Source organism: Blastomyces dermatitidis (genome assembly GCF_000003525.1).
Source record: "Blastomyces dermatitidis ER-3 genomic scaffold supercont1.2, whole genome shotgun sequence".
Lineage (NCBI taxonomy): Eukaryota > Fungi > Ascomycota > Eurotiomycetes > Onygenales > Ajellomycetaceae > Blastomyces > Blastomyces dermatitidis.
This window is the reverse complement of record NW_025544775.1, coordinates 8,298,702-8,323,743: the sequence shown is the minus strand read 5'-3', so window position 1 is coordinate 8,323,743 and position 25,042 is coordinate 8,298,702. Positions and strand designations below refer to the sequence as shown.

At 40.2% G+C, this 25,042-nt stretch overlaps 8 protein-coding genes across 11 annotated transcripts; 4 read left to right on the top strand and 4 right to left on the bottom strand.

The window, feature by feature from the left end:
- Nucleotides 1–500: 500 nt before the first annotated feature.
- Nucleotides 501–773, top strand: BDCG_16577 (uncharacterized protein; the record flags this gene model as incomplete). The annotated part of the gene is made up of 1 exon (XM_045425792.1): nt 501–773. One exon carries the CDS (start codon nt 501–503, stop codon nt 771–773), a length of 273 nt encoding a protein of 90 aa, XP_045280037.1.
- A 9,455-nt stretch (nt 774–10,228) lies between these two features.
- On the bottom strand, nt 10,229–12,658 carry BDCG_02401 (fumarylacetoacetase). The gene has a single exon (XM_045417945.1). It carries the CDS (start codon nt 11,927–11,929, stop codon nt 10,565–10,567), a length of 1,365 nt encoding a protein of 454 aa, XP_045274635.1. The 5' UTR covers nt 11,930–12,658; the 3' UTR covers nt 10,229–10,564.
- BDCG_02400 (glycine cleavage system T protein) lies at nt 10,389–14,581 on the top strand. Its single transcript, XM_045417944.1, has 4 exons — nt 10,389–10,419; nt 10,546–12,768; nt 12,849–14,377; nt 14,404–14,581. Exons 2-3 carry the CDS (start codon nt 12,347–12,349, stop codon nt 13,912–13,914), a joined length of 1,488 nt encoding a protein of 495 aa, XP_045274634.1. The 5' UTR covers nt 10,389–10,419; nt 10,546–12,346; the 3' UTR covers nt 13,915–14,377; nt 14,404–14,581.
- On the bottom strand, nt 14,392–15,185 carry BDCG_16576 (uncharacterized protein; the record flags this gene model as incomplete). Its single annotated transcript, XM_045425791.1, has 4 exons — nt 14,392–14,532; nt 14,603–14,720; nt 14,780–14,923; nt 15,022–15,185. 4 exons carry the CDS (start codon nt 15,183–15,185, stop codon nt 14,392–14,394), a joined length of 567 nt encoding a protein of 188 aa, XP_045280036.1.
- Nucleotides 15,186–15,398: 213 nt separating this feature from the next.
- Nucleotides 15,399–18,244, bottom strand: BDCG_02398 (GMP synthase). Its single transcript, XM_045417942.1, has 3 exons — nt 17,778–18,244; nt 17,471–17,697; nt 15,399–17,343 (listed from the first exon to the last, which is right to left on the bottom strand). The coding sequence occupies exons 1-3, from the start codon at nt 18,016–18,018 to the stop codon at nt 17,056–17,058; spliced, it is 756 nt and encodes a 251-aa protein (XP_045274632.1). The 5' UTR covers nt 18,019–18,244; the 3' UTR covers nt 15,399–17,055.
- BDCG_02399 (uncharacterized protein) lies at nt 15,426–17,868 on the top strand. The gene has a single exon (XM_045417943.1). It carries the CDS (start codon nt 15,761–15,763, stop codon nt 16,538–16,540), a length of 780 nt encoding a protein of 259 aa, XP_045274633.1. The 5' UTR covers nt 15,426–15,760; the 3' UTR covers nt 16,541–17,868.
- A 665-nt stretch (nt 18,245–18,909) lies between the features above and the next one.
- On the bottom strand, nt 18,910–21,597 carry BDCG_02397. 2 transcript variants are annotated; one of them, XM_045417941.1, is made up of 2 exons: nt 20,692–21,597; nt 18,910–20,526 (listed from the first exon to the last, which is right to left on the bottom strand). In XM_045417941.1, exons 1-2 carry the CDS (start codon nt 21,191–21,193, stop codon nt 20,384–20,386), a joined length of 645 nt encoding a protein of 214 aa, XP_045274631.1. In that variant the 5' UTR covers nt 21,194–21,597; the 3' UTR covers nt 18,910–20,383. The 2 variants fall into 2 exon arrangements, with proteins under 2 accessions (XP_045274631.1, XP_045280035.1); XM_045417940.1 differs by having other exon boundaries at nt 19,071–20,553; nt 20,692–21,519.
- A 1-nt stretch (nt 21,598) lies between these two features.
- Nucleotides 21,599–24,241, top strand: BDCG_02396 (the record flags this gene model as incomplete). 3 transcript variants are annotated; one of them, XM_045417938.1, is made up of 3 exons in its annotated part: nt 21,599–21,813; nt 21,877–22,027; nt 22,251–24,241. In XM_045417938.1, the coding sequence occupies exons 2-3, from the start codon at nt 21,878–21,880 to the stop codon at nt 23,631–23,633; spliced, it is 1,533 nt and encodes a 510-aa protein (XP_045280033.1). In that variant the 5' UTR covers nt 21,599–21,813; nt 21,877. The 3 variants fall into 3 exon arrangements, with proteins under 3 accessions (XP_045280033.1, XP_045274630.1, XP_045280034.1); XM_045417939.1 differs by having other exon boundaries at nt 21,786–21,809; nt 22,251–23,633; XM_045417937.1 differs by having other exon boundaries at nt 21,599–22,027.
- Nucleotides 24,242–25,042: the final 801 nt, after the last annotated feature.

Below are 25,042 nucleotides of genomic sequence, written 5' to 3'. Positions count from 1 at the left end.
ATTCTGAGGTGTTTTTTCATCTCAGTGACTCATACTTTCATCTTCTTTTACAGAGAAGTAAGAAGAATCTTCTCAGTCTTAATAGAATCTATCAATACTTAAAGCTCTGAGACTCTTACTCTGTACTGCTTAAGCATCTGAGCTTCTTATCAGAGCTGATATGATACTTTCTTATAGAGTAGATAATACTTACAGAGAGATAGAAGTCATTATTACAGATATAATAAAAATAACAGAAGTAAGAGAAGAAGTAGATATATAAAATCCTCTTCTTCTTCAGCTGTTTAGTGCAGTGTAGATAAGTAACAGTGTTAGTCAGAGACTGCACTGAAGCCTTCTCACAGAGAGAAGACAAAGAAACTGCAGAACTTTATGAACTCAACTCAGCAGTATGTCAAGCAGAGCTCAGATATGCTGTGAGAGAGAAACTATAGATTGAACTTCTCAGAGTCACTGTTTTCAGAATCAAGCTCTCTCTGAAGTTCTCTTCAAATGATCACATGAGGTTATACATCACTGTGTTGATTGAGAAGAGAGACAGCATTGCAACAGTAGTAAGAGAGGCAGAGAATGAACTGAATACAGACAAATCAGCTGACAGAAGAAATAACATCTCACTGCAAGATGCAGCTACTACTGCCGCGGCTGTAAGAGATGCAGAAGAAGAAGAAGATGTAATAATAAGAGCAGTGCTCTCACAGCTCATTGATATCACTGTCTCTACCTTCAATCTGGCTTTCTTGACAGTCATGAAGGCCGCAGCCACATCATGAAGATGTTTATTCACTAGAAAATGTCAGAATAAGTTCTTTATTATTCTTCAAGAATAATACTCTCATACACTCACTGTTACAATTGAGAGAGAAGAAAGAAAAATATTTTACAGAGAGAAGAATCTATTCAAAAAATCCTGTTACTATTGTTAGCTTTGTCTCTAAAAAACACATTACTTTTGTAGAGAATTTTATATATAGAATGAAATATGATGAGAGATCTATAAGTCACTTATTAACTATGTTTTCTTCATCTTAAATTAATATATAAGAAACTCACTTATTATATACTTGATTTAAATGAAGATGAGTAAAGAAAGATCTACACAGTCAGCAGAAAAACTCATCTATTTCTTTATATTATATATAGCACACACACTATCAATCAGTTGACAACTGTTGCTATATAACAAAGATAATTTCTAATTTAGTAATTTTAAGAGTATAGAGACTATACTCTTAAAGAAGAGAATATTATTATACTTCTAACTATATCAAGACTCTGTTATAGTTTCACATAGCTTATTACTTTTATATGTATAATTTTATCTTATCTGAACTGATTTTCAATCACTCTATAATATTATTCAGATATATCATAGAAAGATCTGATTGATAGATATAAGAATCTTACTTTTATACAAGATTAGTAGATTACTCTTTCTTAATAATAAAATACTACTGAGATATCACTCTGACTATTCTTACTTATGAAATAAGAGAAGAGTATTCACTTATTATTTATATAGAATAGCTAGATACTGACTTCTTATTAAAGAAGTCAGTGATTTGTTTTTCTTCTACTGAAATATATAAAAGAGTTACTATGTATCTGTGAAAGATGTAAAGCTTGTGTGATTGAAAGGTTACTAGCTTTGTGAAAAGTTATATAATGAAAGAATTAGTAAGCCAGATCACATGATCTGACATCTCCACTCATCAGAGTAACTATACACAATGCTATATATAAAATTCGCCTTTAAATCAAGTACAGATATAAAAAATGACTGGAAAATATGAAGTAATGAAAAACCAGTTATAATATACATCATTTTTTATTCCACTATCTCTTCATCTTCATAATCTTCTTCCAATATGTATATTTCAACATTTCAAGTGATTTAGTAAGCTCATCTGCCGCATTCTCCGCAGATGGAACATATCAGATAGATATCTCATTCTTACAGACAAGATCTCGAAGAATGTGGAAACAGACCTCTATATGCTTCAAGCAGTGTGGAATTGCTTTGGAAGAGAATAGCTCTATGGCAGACTTATTATCAGCATGAATTATATAAGCCAGATCATTGACTGTGATGGAAATGAGGTAATCATCAGCATTCAGATTGTTGAGGCAGAATGAGATGAATTCAGTGTCTTCTAGAAGCTCTCAGAGACAGACAAGCTCATATGCAACCTGAGAGAATACAATATATTCGGCCTTTGTTAATGACTTGAAGACCTCTGTTTACCAGCAGCTCTGTCATGCAATGAGGCCACCTGTCATGTAGATGATATAACTGGTGATTGAACAGAATTCTGAATCTCTACCGGCTCAATCAGCATCTGTGTATGCTACAGATTCAATTTCAGCACCTCTGTGATAGGTTATACTCTCATTGATTGAACTCTGTAGATATTGAAGTGTACACTTGTATGCAGCTCAGTTCTTTAATGTAGACTGAGAGCTGAATTGTTCAAGAAATTCTGCAATGAAGCTCATATCAGAACATGTATTGAATATTAGATATTGCAGAGATTCAATACTGAATTGATAGAACTGTAGAATAAATTCTGCTGTGTATACAATCAGTTTCTTATTATCATTTATGAAATTGACATTCTTCTTCATAGAAGTAAATGTAGAATAACAGTCATTTATTGAGAACTTCTTCAGAAGATTTCTTATAAAGAGAAATTGAGATAATATTAATGAAGTTGAATCTCTATCAATCTTTATTTCAAGATAGCAGTTGAAATTCTCTACATTCTTGATCTCATAATTAGCAGCAATTTCAGCTTTGACTCAGTTCAGATCTTCAATTTTCAGGCTGTAGAGACAGATATCATTTACATAGATAATTATATAGACCTGTCTTTTATTATGAATAAATAGTTCAGTATTATAGAGACTGATATGAAAGTCTGAGTGTAATAGCATCTTTCACAGCTTCTCATATTATAAGAGTGCTGCTTACTTAAGACTTTAGAGTCTCTGCATCAACTCACACACAAGATCATCACAGTCTTCACAGAATTCTGTGAGTTGATTCATATATATCTATTCATCAGCAGATAGTTAAGTGTTCAAAAAGACAGTCATTATATCAATCTGCAGAACATATCATCCTCAGAATGCTAAGATTGTTATAAGAGCTTGTGAGATGAATGCAGAGACAACAGGTGCAAAGATTCTTAAGTAATTAACTCTCTTCTATTGAAGATTTCTGCAGACAACTTAGTGAGTCTTATAGCAGATAACATCACTTATATTATTGAACTTTTTGTCAAATACTCATTGACTGTGAAGAACACTCATTTGTGATGTTCTCTCAATCAGTTATCAGATCTCTATCTGTTTTAAACAGTTGATCTCTTTAACACAGATCTTATAATAATACTTTCATTTCATGAAAGCTTTGATATGTGTGAGGTTTTTTAGAATCAGAAGTGCAGCAATCTTGAGATTGATGAGTAGATTTTCAAGACTGTCTCTCACTGAAGCTTTCCTCACTGTAGTGATATTTCTTATAGATGTCAGAGAATCATTCAATTCAACTGTGAATTCTGAGAAGTTCAGTGTATTCTGTACTAAAAAGATAGATATTCTCATGAAGATATCATAGTCAATTCATCAATTATTAGTGAGTATAAGAAATAATGAACACTCAGATTGAATTTTCTTATCAATGAATAGATCAGAAATCACTGCAGTCTCTTGACAAGCTGCAGTGAGTAGGCTTGATATCACTGAAGAAATCACTGCAGTCACTTTACAGACTGTATTAAGTAGAATCTTCAGATTATGTGTTGTAGTCAATATCAATGAATCAGCAAGATGAAGATTCTTCTGAAAGATGATGTCTTTTGATATGTATAAACACTTATTGAAGAAGTTCACCAATCTATAATTAATAAAATCATTATATCTCATAAAAATCAACTCTTTGAAATGAAAAGCCATCTTATTGATGAGATTGAGAACTATCTTCAAGAATGCTTTGCAACCTCATCAGTGAATACTGTGTATAGAAGATAGAGCTTCAAGTCAGACCTTATACAGTGTAATCAGCTTTGTATTTTCAGAGTTCTTATACAATATTGTTAAGATTGATATAAGGTTAAGCAGCTCTGTAACTGCAATAACTGTCTCATCTCACATCTTTTTCAGAGCTAAAGAGTCTATTAATAGTGATTGAAACTTCTCAATGATTAAATCAATCAATTGTTCAGATACTTTATCTTACTGTGAAGTATGAGAGAGAGTCAGCTCTCATTTTATATCTTCACTGAGCATGTATGCTGTGACTGCATTTGAATTCAATTCTTCACAATCTGAGTGAATGATTGCAATGCCATGTCTCAGCAGATTCTTGATGAATTGATTGAAGATCTGTAGATATCTCAACATCTTCTTCTTGCATTTCAATAGAAATGTTCATCTCATACAGATGACATTATCTGTTATCATTATTACAAGCTTCTTACCAGTGTAAGATGATATATCATTCTTGATTTCAAGAGTCTCATTATCACTGAAGATATTCACTCAAATCTTCAAGACCTTGCAGATAGCATGACATGATGTGAAATCCTTGTAGAAAGTGTGTTTCTGTTTAGACTTAATACATGTGATACAGAACAATAATTTCTTCAGACTGATAATGATAATATTAAATTACAGATCTCTAATCAATTTTAATATACTATTTTCACTGATATAATCAAGTTGACAATGCTACTTATCTATTGAAAGCTGTTTCAGAAGAACTGCAGATAATTGAGATGAAAATGAGATAATAAAGAAATCATTATCTGAATTCTTAGAGTTGATTAACTGTTCAATCTTCTCACAGCTGAAAGATCTCAAAGACTCTGCATTTGAATCATAATCTGTTGAGATTGTCTTTGATTTCAGAACAGTCATATATGCCACTACTTCATACATTAAGTTATTCATTATCTCATGAAATGTCAGTGAGCTGTTGAATAGAATGTAAATATTATTGCGAGACAGATTGATGTAGAAGATATCACTGTTGATAGATAATAGAAACTCAAAGTAGTTCTCAGCATTAACTTGTATATCACAGTGAATATAGCTCTGACATTTTATAAGCTCAGCAGAGATCAGATTTGCAGATAGTTCTGATATGTAGTATACATGATTGAATTCTATTAATCTTTCACTTATCAGAATGAATGCAGTGCTGACACTCTGAATCTTCATAATAACCTTGTTAATAACTTGAACTGTTGAATCATTGATTGCTATAAGTTCTGAAAATCATGATCTATCACTTGCTATGTGGCATCCGGCGCTACTATCTTATATAGTCAGGGAATTCTTGTGAGGTTTTATGAAACAGGCTGACACATTGATAACCTCTGCAAGATTTGTCATCTGATAGGTCTCTGATTCATCTGTAATAAATAGTTGAGTTCTACTCTCACTATTGTTCTTTTTCTTCTTTTTCTTGAATTTCTTTATCCTCACAGCATTGTTTATTCTTCAATTATTCAGAGCACTCTCTGAATTAGTCAATCAACAGATGTCAAAGTGAGATCTCTCACAATCAGAATATGTAGATGAATTTCCCAATCTCTGATGATTTCAGAAGCTCTCTTGTGAACTGTCACAATCATGTTCAGTACAGCCTTCACGGGCCGGATTCAATGTATTGTTGCTGGTAGTTGTTGTGGCTGTTGTAGCTGTTGTAGCTGTATTAGCCGCAGAATCTATATTCTGCAGATTCTTTTTATCTTTTGAAGAATCAAGCCGCGAATGAATTTCCTTCATGAGAAGATTAACATTCAATATTACAGCTGTGAATTTGAAATCCTGTATCTTCTCTATCTTCTTCTGAACATAATTCCTTCAATTGTTGAGTAGAACTGAGTAGAAGGTATTAAATATTCATGCATGTGAAGAGAAAGCATTCAATATCTTCAATTTCATAATGACAGATCAGAACTTATTAAAGAATGTGTGTAGATTAGTGATCTGTGTGTTATCAAGAGACATGAATTTCAGAACTGTCTCACAGCATAACTGTGTTTTAAGAACAGAGTATTTCTGTTCAATTGCATTTCATAGAGTATAAGTGATTCAATTTTCATCATATTTGAAGAAATGTGATCTGACACCTGCACTCAAGAAGTTCAAGATGAATGTGTAGAGTCATCAGTTTCTGATGTCTCAGAATGATGCTCACTTATTATCTTTTTATAGAGGGTTCTGAGTCTGTCATTTCTCTATTATATATCAACACTGTGTATCAACCAGTTTCAATTTCATGAAGATGCTTCATGTGATGTAATTGAATGTGTCAGTTAGACTGTTTAATCTCACAGTATTCTTGATATCTTTCTTGAATTGAGAGATTGCCTTGCCAACATGACTATTCAGTTCATAAAGATTGAATTCCAACCTTTCACCGAGATTAGAATTCCATGTGACTGTACAGGCTGTTGATGTAATAACAGAATGATTGTTGACATTCTGTGATTGATTTATAGAGAATGAGAATCTCTGTTAACAGAGTTTTTTCAGTTGTAGTTTGAGTTTTAGAACTCTTTGCTTCTTCTTGTTCATCTCAAGTATTATCTTAAGATGCTTCATCTGTTGATCTGATATTGCCTCGCCCGAATAATAGACATCTGAGTGTTCATTATTCTCATCAAGAGAATCAGCATCAAGCTGTTGAGTAGATTAAGAGGCTGGCCTGACTGTGTCAGAAGCTGTATTCAAACCAGCTTTGAATTGAGAGAGTGTTTCAGAGTGTTCATCAATAAAGCTTTCAAAAGCTTCAGAAGAATGTTTACTGACAGAGTATAAGTGTGAAGAATCATTATCATCATCATCAACTGCAACTGACTCAGTGAAAAGAATACAAGATCGCGAATGTGTATGTAAGCAAGATCATATTGAATCTGTCATCTTGATATTCATTTATTGAATCCTTGCTAATATCATTCTCTTTTCTTACTTTTTTACAAGTGTGATGCATTTTCTGCAAGCCTCTTTTTTAAGTGAGCAGTAGTATTATTGATCATCAAGATCTCAAACATATCAATACTGATAGAATAAGATAATTTTAACTTCTGAAGAGTGTATTGAATGAAGCAGTAGTTCAAATAATGAGTATATTGACAAGGAATCTCAAATTGGCAGTGATTTTACACAAAACAGGTCTCATAACCTGTGAAAGATGTAAAGCTTGTGTGATTGAAAGGTTGCTAGCTTTGTGAAAAGTTATATAGTGAAAGAATTAGTAAGCCAGATCACGTGATCTGACAGTATCTTATATAATCTTCTTAGTATACTAAGTATTATATCTGTGATATTCTCATAATAACTCTGTAGTTTACAAGCTCACTATTTAAGTAAGATAGTCAAGCTTACTTATACAGCTTCTTAAACAACTATCTCTACATGATATCACTGACTAGTCACTGCTTTGATTCTGTTACATTACAACTTATTTCATATTCTGATATCTTATATAATGAATCAGTGATATCTGATTACTGAGTATTTATTGAAAAGAACTACTCTGATAATCTCAATACTGATAAGAATGATATATTATAAAAATCTTAATAAGTTATATATAATAACTAATTGAAGACAGACACTTATCAGAAGACTTATATCTCTGTAATTACAGATATAATAAATTAAATGATGTTTATAATTACTGTAAAGTATGATTGAATTCTACAGTAAGTAAATATAGTAATAATATATCTATATAATAGATTAGACAAAACAGTCTATATAAGATATCTCACAGACTTTGAATAAGAAACTCCGTATATACTTATCTATACAGTTGAAGAATCTCTATATAAATTGAATTCAGCTGTTAAAATATAATATAACTACTTAATAGCTATACTGTGAGAAAATGACTTCAGTCTGAGTTCTTATAACTCTGCTCTTTGAAAGCATTCAGCCTGAAAACACCTGTATATAATTATATATATTAACAATCTTCATATCTTTGCAGATACTCTGAAGAATACTGATTAACTTATTAACATTTTACAGTAAAAACTAGAGATCAAAGACTTAAAGAAATTTATAAAATATCTAGAAATGAAAGTGAAATATATAAAGAATAAAGTCAAATTAATACTTTAATATTATATCAATGAATTGATAGAAGATTTTTATCTAGATAATATAACTGCTATCTGTATACTTATGAATAAGAATCTATATCTAGATAACTCTCTCATCTTTAAAAAAGAAAGTAGTTTTATAAAGTGATAATTTCAGTATACTGTTAGATATCTGTAATACTTAGCTATCAAGCTGTGACTGAATATTATTTATATAGTATCTCTACTGATATAGAAGAACACTGCTCTCATCTCTAAAATATGAAAGACTCTATTACATATTATTTAATATTTGAAAGAAATATATAAGATTGATATATTCTATATAAAGAATGATGATGAGAGATCTGAGAATGAATTTCTGAATATAATATACATATCAGTTAAATATACAGATTTCAATTAAGTCAGTCTGTTAAATGATAATTATAAATCTACATTCAGTTATATCTTTAAATTGAAGAATATATTAATTTCATAATAATTAAGTAAGTAACTCTATGTATTCTTAAGCTCTAATGAGACTGAATATGTGACATTGAGCAAAGCTGTATATAAAGTAATATAATTAAGAAGTATAATGATGAATCTGAGCTTTATTGAAATAGAAGATCTTCTATTAATTAAGATAAATAATAAGAAGATAATTGATCTTGTCATAGTGACTGTAATCATTATAAAAAGCAAGTATATTAATATCTGATTTTATTACACTTACAGTCAGTTAAACAATGATATAATCTCAATTAATTACATTTTAACTGAAGAAATGATAGTAGATGAATTAACTAAACTCTTGAGTATAATTACATTTCATTTATTTCTAGATTTACTAGGTTTTACAGATGAAGAGAGACAGAATACACAAACTCAATGCAGATAGCATGATTTGAATGAATTTGAGAATGACATAGCTAGATTTGTAAGAGATGATTGATTCTTTATTATAATTTACAGAGTGAAGCGAAGTAAATATATAATGAAAACCCTGATCATTAAAAGTGAAGAATTTCCTTTTTGAAGTTCTTGGCGCGAATACAGCTCACTGATTGATGTAGAATTAAGTGAAGTGCAATTCTGTGACATTGCACTATCATATTATCTACTCTGTACAGATTCTTGAATAATAGATTATGCATCTTATCAACCACCTCTCATAGATTCTCAAGAATGAATAATGTATCAAAAGCCTGTGTTCACTACTTGTAAAATCAGTCTCTTAATTAATTTATTTCTTTACAGTGTTCTACTACTTCTACAGCTATCTGTCTTCAATATCACACTCAGAGAACTTAGATATTGTAATCTTCTCTTATTACATCTTTTCTATCACTGATTATCTCTTTATACTGTGTAGAACTGTAAATGAATATATATAGTAAAATTAAATTCTTCTACAGTTATAGATTCTATAATAAATAAGTCTGAACTCTCTCTATTATTCTAGATATATTAACACTTCATATAATTAATAGTAGTCTCTTAAGTCTGTGAACAGTCTATTGAAACAGATATATTATCAGAGATTAAGTTTTATCACTATAAGATTTATAGTTCTGATATATCTTTATTAACAGCAGTCTGTAAAAAGAAAACTATTATTCAAAGAGCTTACTGTATTATCAGATATTATAGAGAACATCTCTTATTAACTTTATTCTTAACTTAATTAAGAAAACAGCTGCAGTCATTATCTTTGATAATTAATTTATCTCTTAGTTCTGCAGATCTCTCTTCAGTCTTTCATCAATTATCTATATTATTATTTAACTCATTCTCAAGTCAATCTTATTTCACTTTACAGATATGCTTTTACTATAGTTACAGTTCTATCTCTTCTATTAATAAGCTGTAAAATCAATCTTGCAGAGTCTTCTGTTTTGAGCTTAGCTCTGCAATGTCTTTGTACACAGAGGCTCGTGTGCATTAAGATATTTTATTTATGATCTTACATGGTGATGTGAGAGGGGGTGTAGCATCTGCCCTAGTGGCATTGCCGTAGCGACCACTCCGCCTACACGTGATCTCATATGTAATATATATATAGCTAGCTCTTCCTACACGAATACAACGGATTAACCATTCCACAGTAGTAATCAACCAACACCTTTTACAGAAAAATTATCAAAAAATCTGATTTTATTATTTTATTATTTTTAACTATGAAAGAAAACAGAAATTGAATTCTTGAAGAAAAATAAAGAAGTCAGTAAACATCATATTAAGAAAGAAATTTACTCTTAACAATAGAAACAAAGAGAGAAAGAAGCAAGAACTACTTTAAGAAGAACTAGGTCTAGTAATACTGCTTAGCTAGCTCCTTCTATGTTTACTTTTCACATGACTATACATAGTCAAGGTTTTAAATTGTTTTATGAATAACTATTCCTTGTTACAAATTGTATAAAGTAACCATATGATTCAGAACATTATCGCCATCGTACCTAGATTTGAGGAGCTGGAATTATAACGCCAGTGCAATCGCCGAAGCCAACATAACTCCCCTCCTTCCCGCATGCACCACGCAGAATAACCTCATCGCCATCCTGTAAGAAAACCCGCTCAGACCCATCAGCAAGTCTAATCGGATTCTTTCCACCGTTGGTGTTCTCCAACAAACTCCCCAGAGTTCCCGATCTGTCGCCAGAGATCGTCCCGCTGCCCAAAAGATCGCCAGTCCGCATGTTACATCCTGTAATCGAATGATGAGCCAACATCTGCGAGAAGGAGTAGAGCAGGTTTTTCGAGTTCGACTCGGCAATCTTGGTGACCTTGCCGTTTGCGACAAGATGCACTTCCAGCGGGATATCATATACATTCTCCGCCTTTTTCTCCTGCAGATATGGGAGCAGCGGGTTGCCGGGCTCCAGGCCCTGTGCGCGGAATGGCTCCAAGGCATCCATCAGGACCACCCAGGGCGTGATGGTGGTGGCGAAGTTCTTCGCATTGAAGGGGCCCAGTGGCACGTATTCCCAGGCCTGGATGTCCCGTGCAGACCAGTCGTTCATCAGCACAACGCCGAAGAGATGATCCTCGGCTTTGTCGATGGGTATGGGTTCGCCTAGCTTGTTGCCTTGGGCGACGAAGACGGCCAGCTCGAGTTCGATGTCTAGTTTTTTGCAAGGAGAGAAGATAGGTTCCTTGGGGGTAGCAGCTGGATTGGCGAGAATTTGTCCATTGGGTCGCCGGATAGGCTGTCCGGAGAGGATGACGGATGACGCTCGTCCGTGATAGCCGACAGGCAGGTGTTTGTAATTTGGCTGGAGGGCGTTGTCGGGCCCACGGAACAGAACTCCCACGTTGTAAGCATGATTGAGGCCCGCATAGAAGTCTGTGTAATCACCAATGCTCAGGGGAAGATGGTTAGTGGCATCTTTTCGCAGAACCAGTGCTGATTGCTTAAGATTCTCGTTTGCTTTAAGGACCTCCGGGAAGGGAGTGTCCTCTTTGAAAACCGCCTGCAGATATTCCCGCACCTGGCGGTGAACAGGTCGACCAAGAGCTGCAAAATCGTTCAATGTCGGCTGGGCAAACACGTCAAGGTGTTGCTGAAAGGACGACAACTGGGAAAAGCCGCCGCCGGAAGAGAAGACGAAGAGATCTAGGGCATGATCACCAATTGCGACTGCTGGGCGAGGATTAGGTGAGGCAGTAGTGGAGATGATTCCGAAAGGGATGTTTGCTAGCGAGAAAGGAGATTCCTTGGGAATGTGAAGCCAGGAAGATGCCATGGTCAAGGAGGAGAAATATCTGATAAAAGTGAGCCTATGCCTATGGTTGCGATACCTACAGAACATGGACAAGTACATTTACATGTACACTGACTGGTACGGCAGAAGATTAAAGTTGGGAACTCTCGGAGATCTTGATAGCAAGTAGGAGCTGCCCCAAGATCCGTACGGAATTGGTTCCGCGCGCTTATTCGCGGGGGGGACACTTCATATCCGCCACTAGTCCCAGGGTAGACTAGCGGCTCCCGGATCTCCTGCTTCGCCAATTGCCCGCAAACACTCCGGGCTAATGAGGCTCGGCGGCTGTAGCGGCTTTCCGGAAATGCCAAGACCGCACTGGTCGGTCGCGTCTCATTCCAGAAGCCGTCTTGTCTCGCCCGAGACCTTATCAACACGTGACCTGGACCTCTGCCCCGGGATCTGCCCCCCGCCAAAACTTCCCCCAACTCTCAACCTTCATTTGTTGTCAAACTGCAGGTTGGCATACGTTCCACCATGAAGCCATTAACTGCCCGTTCCCTTCTGAAAGGGACCACTGTCTTACGGCTACGGTCTGGATATGCCACACCCGTCTTCAGAACTGCCAATGGCTCCAGATTGTTGAGCTCTCACGCCCGATCACAGCCGCAGGCCGCTCTCCGCACAATCACCAACACTTCCCGTCCCGGTTGCGTGCCATTGTTCTATCAAGTCAACGCTTCCCTTCATCAGGCAGGCGCAAGGTTGAACTTCTCTTCATCCTCGTCTGCTGCATCTGCATTGAAGAAGACCCAGCTCTATGATCTTCATGCGGCACACAAGGCCAAGATGGCTTCCTTTGCCGGGTTCTCCATGCCATTGGTATACGGCGATTTGAGCCATGCTGAAAGTCACCACTGGACAAGAAACAAGGCCAGCTTGTTTGATGTGAGCCATATGTATGTTATTCAGCCAGCATTGATTTTATATCTGTTTCGATCTTCTCTAGTATATCGCAAAACTAACAAATACACCCTAGGGTTCAGCACCATATTCGCGGCCCTGGAGCTCTTGACCTTCTCATGAAAATTACCCCTTCGTCCTTGAATCTTTTACAAGATAACTGCTCCACGTTATCCTGCTTCCTCGATAGAGAAACCGGGGGCATACTTGATGATACCGTCATCACCCGCTTGGGCCCCGAATCATTTTACTTAGTCACAAACGCTGGCCGCCGCAAGGAAGATTTAGAATTTCTCGAGAAAGAAATTGAGGAATTCAGACAGACGCATGACCCTTCCTCCCGCGAATCCGTCATCAACTGGTCAATCCTCGATAACCGTGCTCTAGTCGCACTCCAAGGTCCCCTAAGCGCATCCATCCTCCAATCCCTCATCACACCTGGTGAAGCCTCCATAGACTCGGACCTCAGCACCCTTCACTTCGGCCAATGCCGCTCTCTCCACATCAGTTTCCCAGATGGAACACACTCTCCATCCCGCCTCCTCGTTTCCCGAACAGGCTACACGGGCGAAGATGGCTTCGAAATCTCCATCCCTACAGACACCGACGCACAGCTGCCTATGAGGGTCTGTGAACTCCTCCTCTCCAACCCTGACGTCCGCCTTGCCGGCCTTGCTGCCCGCGACTCCCTCCGTCTCGAAGCAGGAATGTGTCTATACGGCCATGACATAACATCCGCACAAACCCCTCCCACAGCAGGCCTCGGGTGGCTCGTTGGCAAAGACAGGCGCGACCCATCGTCCCCTTCCTCTGGCTTCAACGGCGCCTCGGTCATCCTGCCACAGCTTGCATCGCCCGCCAGGACTCTCACGGAGCGTCGTGTTGGCCTAACCATCGAGTCTGGACCGCCAGCGCGCGAAGGTGCACTGATTGTTGACATGGCAGATGGCACGACGCAAATTGGGGTTGTGACGTCTGGTATGCCAAGCCCTACACTGGGCGGGGCGAATATCGCGTTAGGATATGTGAAGCAGGGGTTCCATAAAAAGGGGACCGAGGTAGGTGTTCTGGTTAGGAAGAAAGTGCGCAAGGGTACTGTTGCGGCGACGCCATTTGTGCCGACTAAGTTCTATAAAGGGTGACCTTCATCGTTTTTGGCAATGTTATTAACTACTATGGATTTGATTAATCGATGAATTGATATTTCTTTGTTGTTTTTATTTCTATTTCTTCTGCTCGTATGGGCGGGGGGAGGATTATGACACCGGAATGCTTAGGTCTCTTAATCTAAATTAAAAACGCATAGGTGATCTTACACATATCTTAAGAACTCAATCGCAAAGTACATACAAAATAATAAATGATGGTGAACAACATTAAGCTGGATGCGGTTCAGAGTGTGTGTAGAGAATTTCGTCACTCAGAAATCTTTCACAGGCTCTTTCTGATTGGCAACGGCGAGGATATGCTTAGTCAGCCACTAGAAGCCGCTAGACTAGTTTGTGACCGTCCTTTCAGTATTGGTATTACCCCCAGTCGTTCTAACGCCGCGGGATCTCATTCTCATTATTTTTGTGGTTTTCATCGTCATAGGCATAGGCATAGGTCATCGGCATAGGTCATCGGCATAGGTCATCGGCATAGGTCATCATATGGGCAATCGGTGGCCCGGCATCATATAGGCACTGGGGCCTGGCATCGTAGGCACTGTGGCCTGGCATCATATAGGCACTGGGGCCTGGCATCGTAGGCACTGGGGCCTGGCATCATATAGGCACTGGGGCTTGGCATCGTAGGCACTGTGGCCTGGCATCATATAGGCACTGGGGCCTGGCATCGTAGGCACTGTGGCCTGGCATCATATAGGCACTGGGGCCTGGCATCATATAGGGACTGGGGCTTGGCATCATATAGGCACTGTGGCCTGGCATCATATAGGCACTGGGGCCTGGCATCGTAGGCACTGTGGCCTGGCATCATGGTCATCGGTATGGGCATCGTAGGCACTGTGGCCTGGCATCATGGTCATCGGTATGGGCATCGTAGGCACTGGGGCCTGGCATCATATAGGCACTGTGGCCTGGCATCGTTATCGGTATTTCCATCGTTTTGGCGTCGATATTGGCGGTCATCATGAGCATCATTAGAAGACTTGCTCAGGATTGTAGCATACAGGTGTAGCAGCATCATCATCATTGTCCTTCTTTCTATTCTTTCAATCTGCAGGTCATTTCTCTGGGTGTTCAAACCAGCAGCTTGGTTCATCATGATCTTTCATATCTTCGCGTTCTGGAGGATTATCTTGGGCTTGATTATTGCGTTGTCTTCGCGCGGTTATTGGTGTTGAAAAGGATCCAGCTATCTGATTCTCTGTAGTCTCTTCGCGGTTGATCAATCTCATATTGACAGGCATTTGGCATGGGGTATTTGAATGAAAGAAGCAGCTATTTGAAAAGCTTATTGTATGATTATTGCATGGTTATAATGCTTCGTAGAAGTGCAAGGGCTTCATAACCTGTGAGAGAGGTTGAACATGGTTGATTGTTGTTTAACTAGTAGCTAGTGAAAGCTAAATATATGTGTGTGGGTCACGTGGGTTAGGGCTTGTGTAGTAGCTCCAACATAGTTGTGGGGATACAGCTCGGAGATCGCAGTCGCAGACAATTCGATGGGAATCTACGAGATAATTTCTATTGATATTGCCAATCTTCTCTATTTCAAGGAACATACACAGAGTCACTCGCTAAGAATGCTTCATATATCAGAAACAACCCTGGATCGACACGCGAGATTAATTTCCTGAGCCAGGACGTCATCGATCTGAGAAACAAAATAAGCTTCCCATGGTTGCGCCCTTTCGAAACAACATATCCATTGCCGAACTAAAATTAAATCCGCTATAGCAGAACTTATATATTATATATATACAAACCCATACCCTGACGAGGTTTATGCATATGACCAGCTCATCTACGGACAACACCAGCGATGTTCTCCGTCGTCCTCCCCAGCCGGCCCTGCCTCACCGACGTGGTCCCCTTGTCCTCAGACCCCACCGTCCCCGCAAACAACTTCGCCTTCACCTTTCCCGCCCTCCCCAAGTTCTCGCACATAGTCATCTTCCTCCTGCCCGGTGTCGTTTTGCCCCCGGACACCGCAGCAGCGGTCTACATCCAATTCCCAAAGGACCTCATCCTCAACCCTACCAACACAACTACCGCGACTAGCGCGGCCCCGGAATTTAAATTCCTGGGCGCAATCGCCAATGAGAAACCCTCCGCCATCTTCAGGGTCAGTTTCCCCTCCGCCCGTCGACGCACGGAGGCAGAAGAGGAAGATGAAATGATGGACGAAGGCGCCACCGTCCCCGCCAACCCAGCGGAGATAAACCCCAACGCGACGATAACGCTAGGCATCACCATCGAACCCGTGCAGGCCGTAGCGTCGAAGATGACAGACCTGCAAAACCAGGGCCAGAACCAGCTGCAAAGATCGTCTTTCCCGTCCTCGGTGGATCTAGTGAAGATGTCCGCGGGCCAACAGGGCGCGGGGGTGGTGACTAAGTGGTCGTCGGCACCCTCGACCAAAACACTTGCGCAGCGGATTATTGGTAATGCGTTTAATTATTTGGCTAGCTTTGCGGCTACGGATCCCAGGGCGCCGGGTGAGGAGGTTGTGCCGTTGAGAGTGTTTAGGGATTGGTGGACGAAGTTCGAGAGCAGGATTGATTCTGATCCGGGATTTTTGGAGAGGCCTGATACTGTGTAATCCCTTTGTATTTCCTTTTTATTCCCCTGTCTTAATAAGTCCGTTTGAGCAAGGCTCTGGGGTTCCGTGAGTTTTCGAATGGCGGGATTACGGACCACGGGTTTATGGATTACGTTGCAGACCTTCATTATATCGCACGAAGGGCAGACATAGCATTCTGTCTTATTTTAGGTGCACCCCTCCGCATTTGAAGGGTTGGTAAAGCTGGATATTGGAGAGCCAACATTGAATGAATACATGTGCATATGGTCAGACGAGGAAGCTGCATTGTGGAAAGTAAAATAATTTCCTTTTAACCTACCTATCATAGTTTGCTGTACAGCACAGGACAATGCATTTAAATATCTAGGTATCTATAAACATGGAATTTAAAAACAATATTCGGCAATGGAGCCAGACCAGGGATGTATAAGAGCATCTAATTCTGATCCATGGATATCTATGTCATGTTCCTCTCAGCGTGTGGCGGGTTCACAACCTCACGAAAGCCCTCGCTGCTCATCACTCATCTCTCATCAGTGGATCAAGAATTCCAAAAACGTCTTCCCAACTACTAGGCCGTCATGTTCATTCCCAACAGTAGCCAATCCACCCTCATAGATCCCCGTGGGAAAGATTCCCGCATCCCGCCTCGCATGAAGAATCTCTGCCACAATGTCCTTGGTGAATTCGGGATGACCTTGGACGGATATAAACCGGCCGGGAGAATACATGCCTTGTACATCGCAAACTGGGGAGGAGCCCAGCAGAGCAACGTTCGGAGGGCAGTAATGGACTATGTCGCGATGCATTTGCTGAAGGCGCTGTTTTGGGGGTTTTTGGTTAATAGGCAGATCTTAGGTTTGATTGGAAGCATTGCTGAACATTTTAAGAAAGGGGGGAAGATAAATAAAAGAGACGAAGGGGAAAGGAAAAAAAGGATCCACCTACCAATTTGGTAACGCCAAATAGCTCCTTCCCCTTATCTGTGAGGTCCATTTCATGCACTGCAACCTCCCAGCCACGCTCATTAGGGCCGACCTTTGCCCCCAGTGCCCTTCCGAGGATTTGGTGGCCGAAACACACACCGATGATGCGGACCCGATCCTGCGCGAGGACCTTGGATGTGAATTCGACTAGTCTGTTTATCCAAGGAATATCGTCGTAGGAATTATGTCCTGTGCAATTTCTCAGCTCGTTGATCAGGATCATCATTGCCGGGGAGTGGCAAATAAAATCAATATTTTTTTATACTTACTGGATCCAGTTATCAACACGGCATCAACGTCCTCCAGGTTCGGGTATTTATCGCCCTCCACGACATCCCACTTTGAGATCTCAAGCCCCGTGGCCGGATCGAGTTTGTCGGGCTGATTTAACAGTTTGGCGCTGGAGCAGAATAGGTCTTCGAATACCCCGCTGTAGTCCTTGTATTTGGACTTTGTTTGGTCCAGGGGAACGTCGCATTCAAGCACGGCGATACGGAGAGGGGTACGCATGAGAGCTAGTATTTTGTTCACTAGAAGTGGACAAGGGATGGAGGAGGGAGAGACAAGATATTTTCATAAAGGCTAGCTCAGGTTTGTGAGTGGTGTTTCTTCTCGGACAAAATAGAGACGATGCACTAGCCGGCAGCAAAGCGTCGCGCCGGCACATCGGAACCGGGATTGATAAGCGAACCCCTCAATAGCCGGGTTCAAACCTTTCGATACTGGGCGGCACGCACTGCGGCAGGACCTCGAGAACCTTGGAAGAGTCGCCACCGGCTCAAATAGCGTCCTTAGCGCGGCTATGGAAGCACCTCAGCCAATAGATAGGCAAATAGAGTTCGGCTAGTCGGCAGAGGAGACAGTTTGTGCCGCCCTTCCCCCATCTAGTCCACATCAACTGTGCATTAACCCAGTTTCGAAATATCCCCAATGGATAAACTACACAGTAGTATACACAGTTATCTACGAAGAAGTTACGCACTGTTAATACATTAGATCGAAAGTTGCCTCTCCTTCCACTCGGTTTCTGTCAGTGAAAATGCAGGTATAGTTAGTCTATTTATATCCTTGCTTGGGAGATTCTTCTTGACATCTGAATTGGGACACAGCGAAATCCATTTTACGTATAATATCTGCCACAGGATATGTTGAACATGAGTTGCTAGTGCTGGCTTGTGATGAAGGCCGTTAGTTATCTAGTAGCCTAGCAGCAGCGGTTTGGTATCTCACGTCCATGCATCCTTGAAAAGTCGTGCTTATCTTGGATGAGTTTCAAGTATCATTAATTCATTAATGGACTATCCTTGGAATTCGGTCCGTTCTGTTTCAGAGGGGCTAGAGGGTAAAATCTTTTCTTATAGTTATTCCTGTAACAACAGTAGTCATCCTCTTATATATCCCCAAAATATGATAAATTTATTTGTTGATAACTTGCAGTTTTTAAGGCAAATTGATGGTAATTTAAATTAAGCCAGGTTATGTGAAAAGATAAACACCTTGTACACATACACATATATAGCTACAGTAACAGGCTCTGTTAAGATCTAAGAGTAATTTACAAAATCCACAGTTGTTTTCCTTGTTATTATATATATTGTAAATGGGTGATGACAGCATCTTCAACTCTGTAGACCTAAATACATACCTGCAGCCTGGATGTTCTATGATTGACACACTCAAAATAAGCTATATCATCAGTCCCACTGATATGTTCTTAGGAGCTTGCAACAGCTGGGGAGGGCACAATCTAGAGCTAGGCTTTGCAGAACTATGCAGAATTAAGCCGAAGTCTAGGTGGCGAGCCCGAATCCTAGCTAGTTATCCCGGCGGGAACGAGTACAACAGACAGTTTTTGGGTTTCTTTCTTTCTTTCTTTTTTTAGGAAACATAGACTGTGGGGGGATGCTTGAATAGCCATTGCATTGCATATATAAAATAGAAGCATTGGGAGATAGGAGAGCAGGTTCAAATGGCTGGGCACGTGGGTTGGGCGCGGCAACGTTTGTCTCAGCCGCAGTGTTCCTTGACTTCCTGTTCATATTGTTCTAGAATCCAGAAATATCTCTGTAACAGCCATTGACGGATGAGCTTCGAAATGTCTGATCGTTCCGCACAGGTGAATGATTATCATTGTTACTGTATGGAAGGTCGTTGGTTGTGACTCAGCTGGGCAGGTTGTGAAACATGTGCAATATTTCCTCTTGTTAAGCCGATTGGAGACAGATAAGATACTACTCGTAAGAAATAACCCTCCTGTCTCACAAAGCAGGAAGAGATTTGAAGATAGAGACCAGATTTGATGTATAGTGCAATGGCCTATTCTCTCGGAAAGTTTTAGCTCCAATTGATGCATTAGTTCGAGGCAGAAGAAGAACAGTTTGTTAGAGAATGCTTTTTGGAAATTGGCATTATTATTTATGGCTTCGAACGCATATTCTCGCCTCGACGGCCATCTGGGACAGGAAGTCGCATAAAACAAAGAAAAATTGGAGAACGGCCATGGAATATATTATTATGGGTGGCAGCACGGACTGGGTAAAAAGGGGAGATTTCATAAAAACAAGACATGCATGATGTGGGATCAAGCTCAAGAAGTCATGATGAACAAAAAAAAAAAAAAAAAAAAAAATCGAGTGGCAGCAAAGCTAGGTCTATCAGAGATATTAGGGCTGCATAATCTTTTTCTGCGTTTGAAATAAGGAAAATCCTCCACCGGTATGGTATCATCCGTGTAATTATGTCATCTTTTTCATGGTTGATTTTAGTTTTTTTTGTCATTTCTCATTTTCTGGAAAATAAAACGAAGATCAAACGTGTATCAATCAAGGCACGGTTGAGCGTAGCAAGGCTTTTCAATGTTAAATGGCAGAAGGAATTATTGTGTCGAGAGGAGCGTGTATGTCGGAGCAGGGAGCTTTTCACGTCCCTTGAGGAAGTCAAGCTCAAGCATGAAGATAAAGCCGAGCAGCGTTCCTCCTAGCTTTTGAACAAGCGTTCCAGCTGCACATGCGGATCCGCCTGTGTAGGGAGTTCTCTGAATTAATACTAGATACTATATTTTAACACGCGAAGGGTATACGTGGGTGGATACGTATAATGTGCAAAAGTGCAACATGCTGTCGGGCGTAAAAGGATGTACCAGGGGGGAGAAAGGAAGAAAAATCGTATAAAAGAAGCACATACCTGTCGCTATAATGTCATCCACCACAACAACCTTCTGCCCAGGTTTGATAGAGCCTACCTGCATCTGAAAGAAATCCTGACCGTACTCCTTCTGATAGGTTTCCGTTTCGACGGGCCCAGGGAGCTTGCCCTTCTTCCTCACTGGCACAAACGCGGCTCCCAATCTCAGCGCCAGTGATGGTCCGAACAAGAACCCCCTGGCTTCCAAACCAACGATTACATCCGGTTTCTGGTCATGTCCATATGTTTCGATAATATGTAGTTCCAAACACCTTATCAGGGCTTCGTGGAGAGAGGCGTCTGCAAAGATCGGGAGGATATCTTCGAATAAGATACCCTTGGAGGGGAAGTCTGGGAACTGACGCAGTGCACCGCGCAGCCTTATCTTAAGACTGGTGAGTTCGGCGGCGGCGGAGGTATTGGTGGGGGGGTGGGGGGCGTCTTGGGTGGTGGTGGCATCGCTATGCTTGGATGTGGGAAGGTTTGAGGTAGGAAGACTCATACTTGAGGAGAACGAGTAGTGAGGAAATGAGAGAGAAGGGGGGGAAAGGAGGAGAGAAAGAGGGAGATATATATAGGGAGAGAGAGCAAGAAAAAGAGAGTGAAAGAGAGTGAAAGAGAGTGAAGGGGAGAGAGGAGGGGAAGGAAAGGGATGCGTGTTGTAGCCAGCCTGGACGAAAACAGCAAATAAAATAAGAAATCAGTATACGCTTTATAGAGCTCTTAGCTGTAGATCTAAAACTTAAAAGCCAACTCAATTATGTTCCTGTCCATTCAGCGTTTCCCCCAGTACTCTACATACACTCTACAATAAGTGGTCAAGTGCCTGTGTTATTTATTATTCTCTTTCTCCTGCTGCTCATCCTGGAAATTTCATAAAACAGCAGCTTTTTTTCCTCTGCGGCACGTGATCTGGGACGAACGGCATAAATCATGTGATGTGTTCGCCGAACACAGGTGCACAGACCACATTGCTTAACCTGGCTAGCTTCCAGGCATTTTCCCATCAAGAACCATCTCTGATTTCTCTTCTCTTTGTCTTCTTCTCTATTTTATCCCTCCCGAATTCTGTGCAAAGTTGATTCCTTGAAAAAAGGGTAGCAATCCATATGTGACTAGTGGGTTTGTTTCTCCCGCTGCTCAATGCACTGTTGTCAACCACTCTTAATTGTTGGGGTTTTGTAGAATGTCTCCCGCTCGAACCTCAGAGAAGAATGAGCAAAGGAAAGAGATCATAGCTCTGGCCAGGGGCTTTGATACGCTTATTGACACGATCCAGAAACTAGCATGGCAAGAAAGAGAGTTGTGGAACAAACTCCAGTTTGCTCATAATGAGGTATGTTACCTGTGTCTCTTTTTGTTGCTTGCAATCCTTCATCCTCACCTGTTCCCTTGCCTTGCGTGATGAGACAATCTTTATTAGCTCTAGATCAGAAGCCGCAAACTTGCGGCGGTGACTGATTCACTTGCATGTATTAGCTGATTTTGGCATACCCTTTATCACTACTTCATTACATCCAACTATCGAAGTACCATTAACTGACGTGATGATGAACCAGTACTTGAAACTTGCCAGCCAGCTGCCCAACCGCTCTGGCACTGAAACAGAAATAGCTGAAAAGATATATCCTGTTCCTTTTGAAAAATCCAACTGCGATACACCCGCAGACCACACAGGGTGGATTTACGATGTAGAGAAAGCTGGCTACATCACAACTTCAGAGCTCGACGTTATCGCCAAAGGACTTGAAGCCTACCGAAACTTGGCCGATAGACGCATTACGCGCGATGGGTATCATCAAAATAACAATACGTGTCTCGTTGCGGTGGATGCGAAAGCTAGGTCTTCTCTTGAGCATGATTTCACTGTCAAGGGTGTGCAAGGTAACCTTCGTTGTCCCTTTGCAATTCCGAATGGCACTGGGCCTGCACCTAAGTTGGCGAACCAAAGTTCAGATACTTGCGCGCATGACCTAGACCCTATCAAAGCTGAATCTCTCCAGGGTACTCGGTCTTGCTCGGTGCAAGACGCTGTTCCCAGATGTCCTATTAGGTATCTAGATGACCACTCTCCAGAGGAAGTGGCCAAGTATTTCCAAAAACACAAGCATGAGATACCTCGCAGCCATGCTATTTGTATTCAGCGGTATCAAAGAGACTCGAAGAGCATCCGTCAACTAGATGAGAAATATGGGGACATGGTCAATATGATTAAAGGACTAGGCCTTTATCATCAACCGTATCTCCCCTCAACCCAAGGACCTGGTAGGCCAGGTGATACGGCCTCGGTTTCTATCGGGAGAGTAGAAAAATGGGCCGAGGAGGTTGGCGCAAAAGCCCCAGAGATAGAGGTCATGCCGGCTTCCCGTGGAGAGGAAGATCATGCTAAGGAGGAGAAAGAGGACGATGACGAGGAACAAAGGAGCAACTATTTCAACAGGTCATTACGAGACGTGCGAGTAGGAGAGTCACCTAGTCGACCTTGGGGAATCCATGTTCCTATCTCTCATCAGAATGTTGTTCCGAGTCCTAATTTGTCACCAGCTGCACCAATTGTCGATTCTGGTGTAACTGGAAGTCCTCGGTTGGAAGATTATGAGAAGGATGGCTTGGAGCAGTCATCCGTCTCGACCCCATTGCCGGAGAAGATGAGATCACCGCCGACTGCGGGTCGATGCCCATTCAAAAATCTCGTGGATAAGGACGCCCAACCACCGACGAGTGTTCCTGGCTCTGCGGTTGCCGATGTACAAACAGAGGAGACTCCAAGACATCTACCTCCCGACAATTTTATCTCTCCCAATAATGGTGAAAGGCAACCACCCCCGACCTCCTCCGTTCAGCCTAAGATGGTATTTCATGGGCCTGTGTTTTTTGGTTATTCGGCAGAGCAAACTGCCACGCTCCTACAGCAACTCAGTCATTCCAGCAGTTTGAAATAGGCATTCTCTACACGTTGCTGTTGTTCCTCACACTTTACTTGGCTTTTTTTCCCTCCCGATATATGTAGTCAACACTTATCTTATAATACCCAATGCTCTTTTTTGGCGTTTGAATTCTTTCAACATTGCCTTGATTTACTACGTGCAGCTTCAGCATATATTTTTTATCACTAATTGAGATAGTTTGAGACCTGTTGGGTTTGCTCGCGTCTCCTGGTAGAGCTACGACTAATAGTATCATAAAACCCTGCTGCCGACATTTAATGAGAACCGGGATCTGACGAGGAAAAGCCAAACCTGTTTTTAACAAGCCGCTCTCCAGATACAGAAAACAGGAGACAGCTAATAAAATTGCAGCCTTTCTGGACTTGGAAACTAAAGTTTCAATACACCTAAATGCTGTGCATCCAATGCTGACGATGATAAGGAAGGAAGAAACTGTATATCGTAGGAGTATTATTCGCAATAAACAGGGCAGTTGAACATGCTAGTAAAGAAAACAAGAGCTTACCAATCAATGCAGGTGCGACAAATATATCATATTTTTGTACTCCGTATTGTTCTATTCATATTCTGTCTTGGAGGATAACATTGTTATGAAATGTAGGATAGTTGAAGGTTGTATTGATAGATCTATCTACAGGAACATAATATAGTGGTGGGTCACGTGATCTAGTGGGATCGCTAACCGCAACGGCTGTAAGGGCCAACTAGACTGACCGTGTGACCGTGTCTGGGACCAGGACCAGATTTTTTGATAGTCCCATTACCAATTCGACTGATCCCATTACACAGTTTTAACATTAGATAGTAGTCCCATACTGTCCCAGTGAGACTTAGTGTCTACTCTTATCACATTTTTCAAATGAGATCATGATTTTCACTTCTCAATTTAAATTATTTTTATAACTTTAAATGACTTTAAATCTCATTTGAGTGTTATCAAAAAGCATTACTTTTTAAAAAATTAAAAATAGTCTAAAAAAAACCTTAAAATATCTAAAAATAGTAACTTTATATCAAGAATGAGACTAAATGAGATTAAATGAGATCACTTTCTCATTTTTTTCAAGTCATAATTTCATTTTAAGATCTGATATATAGTCACTTTATATGTTTTTTTGATAGTCAGTCCCAGTGAGATTCATGCCAAGAAATGTATGAGATCAGACTAAATGAGATTAAATGTGAAATTCATGATCTCAGTGATCAGTCTAGAGTCAACACTCTCTCTTAAGATAATAAGAATCACATACAAAAACACTCAAACTATCAAGATAGTCTGTCAAAATTAAATACAAATGTAAAATTAAACATTCTCAACTTTTGTGCCTGTAAGATCTAGCAAAATCATGAATCATACAAATATCACATTATCTAGAGATTTAGTAAGTTCATTCACTATTATC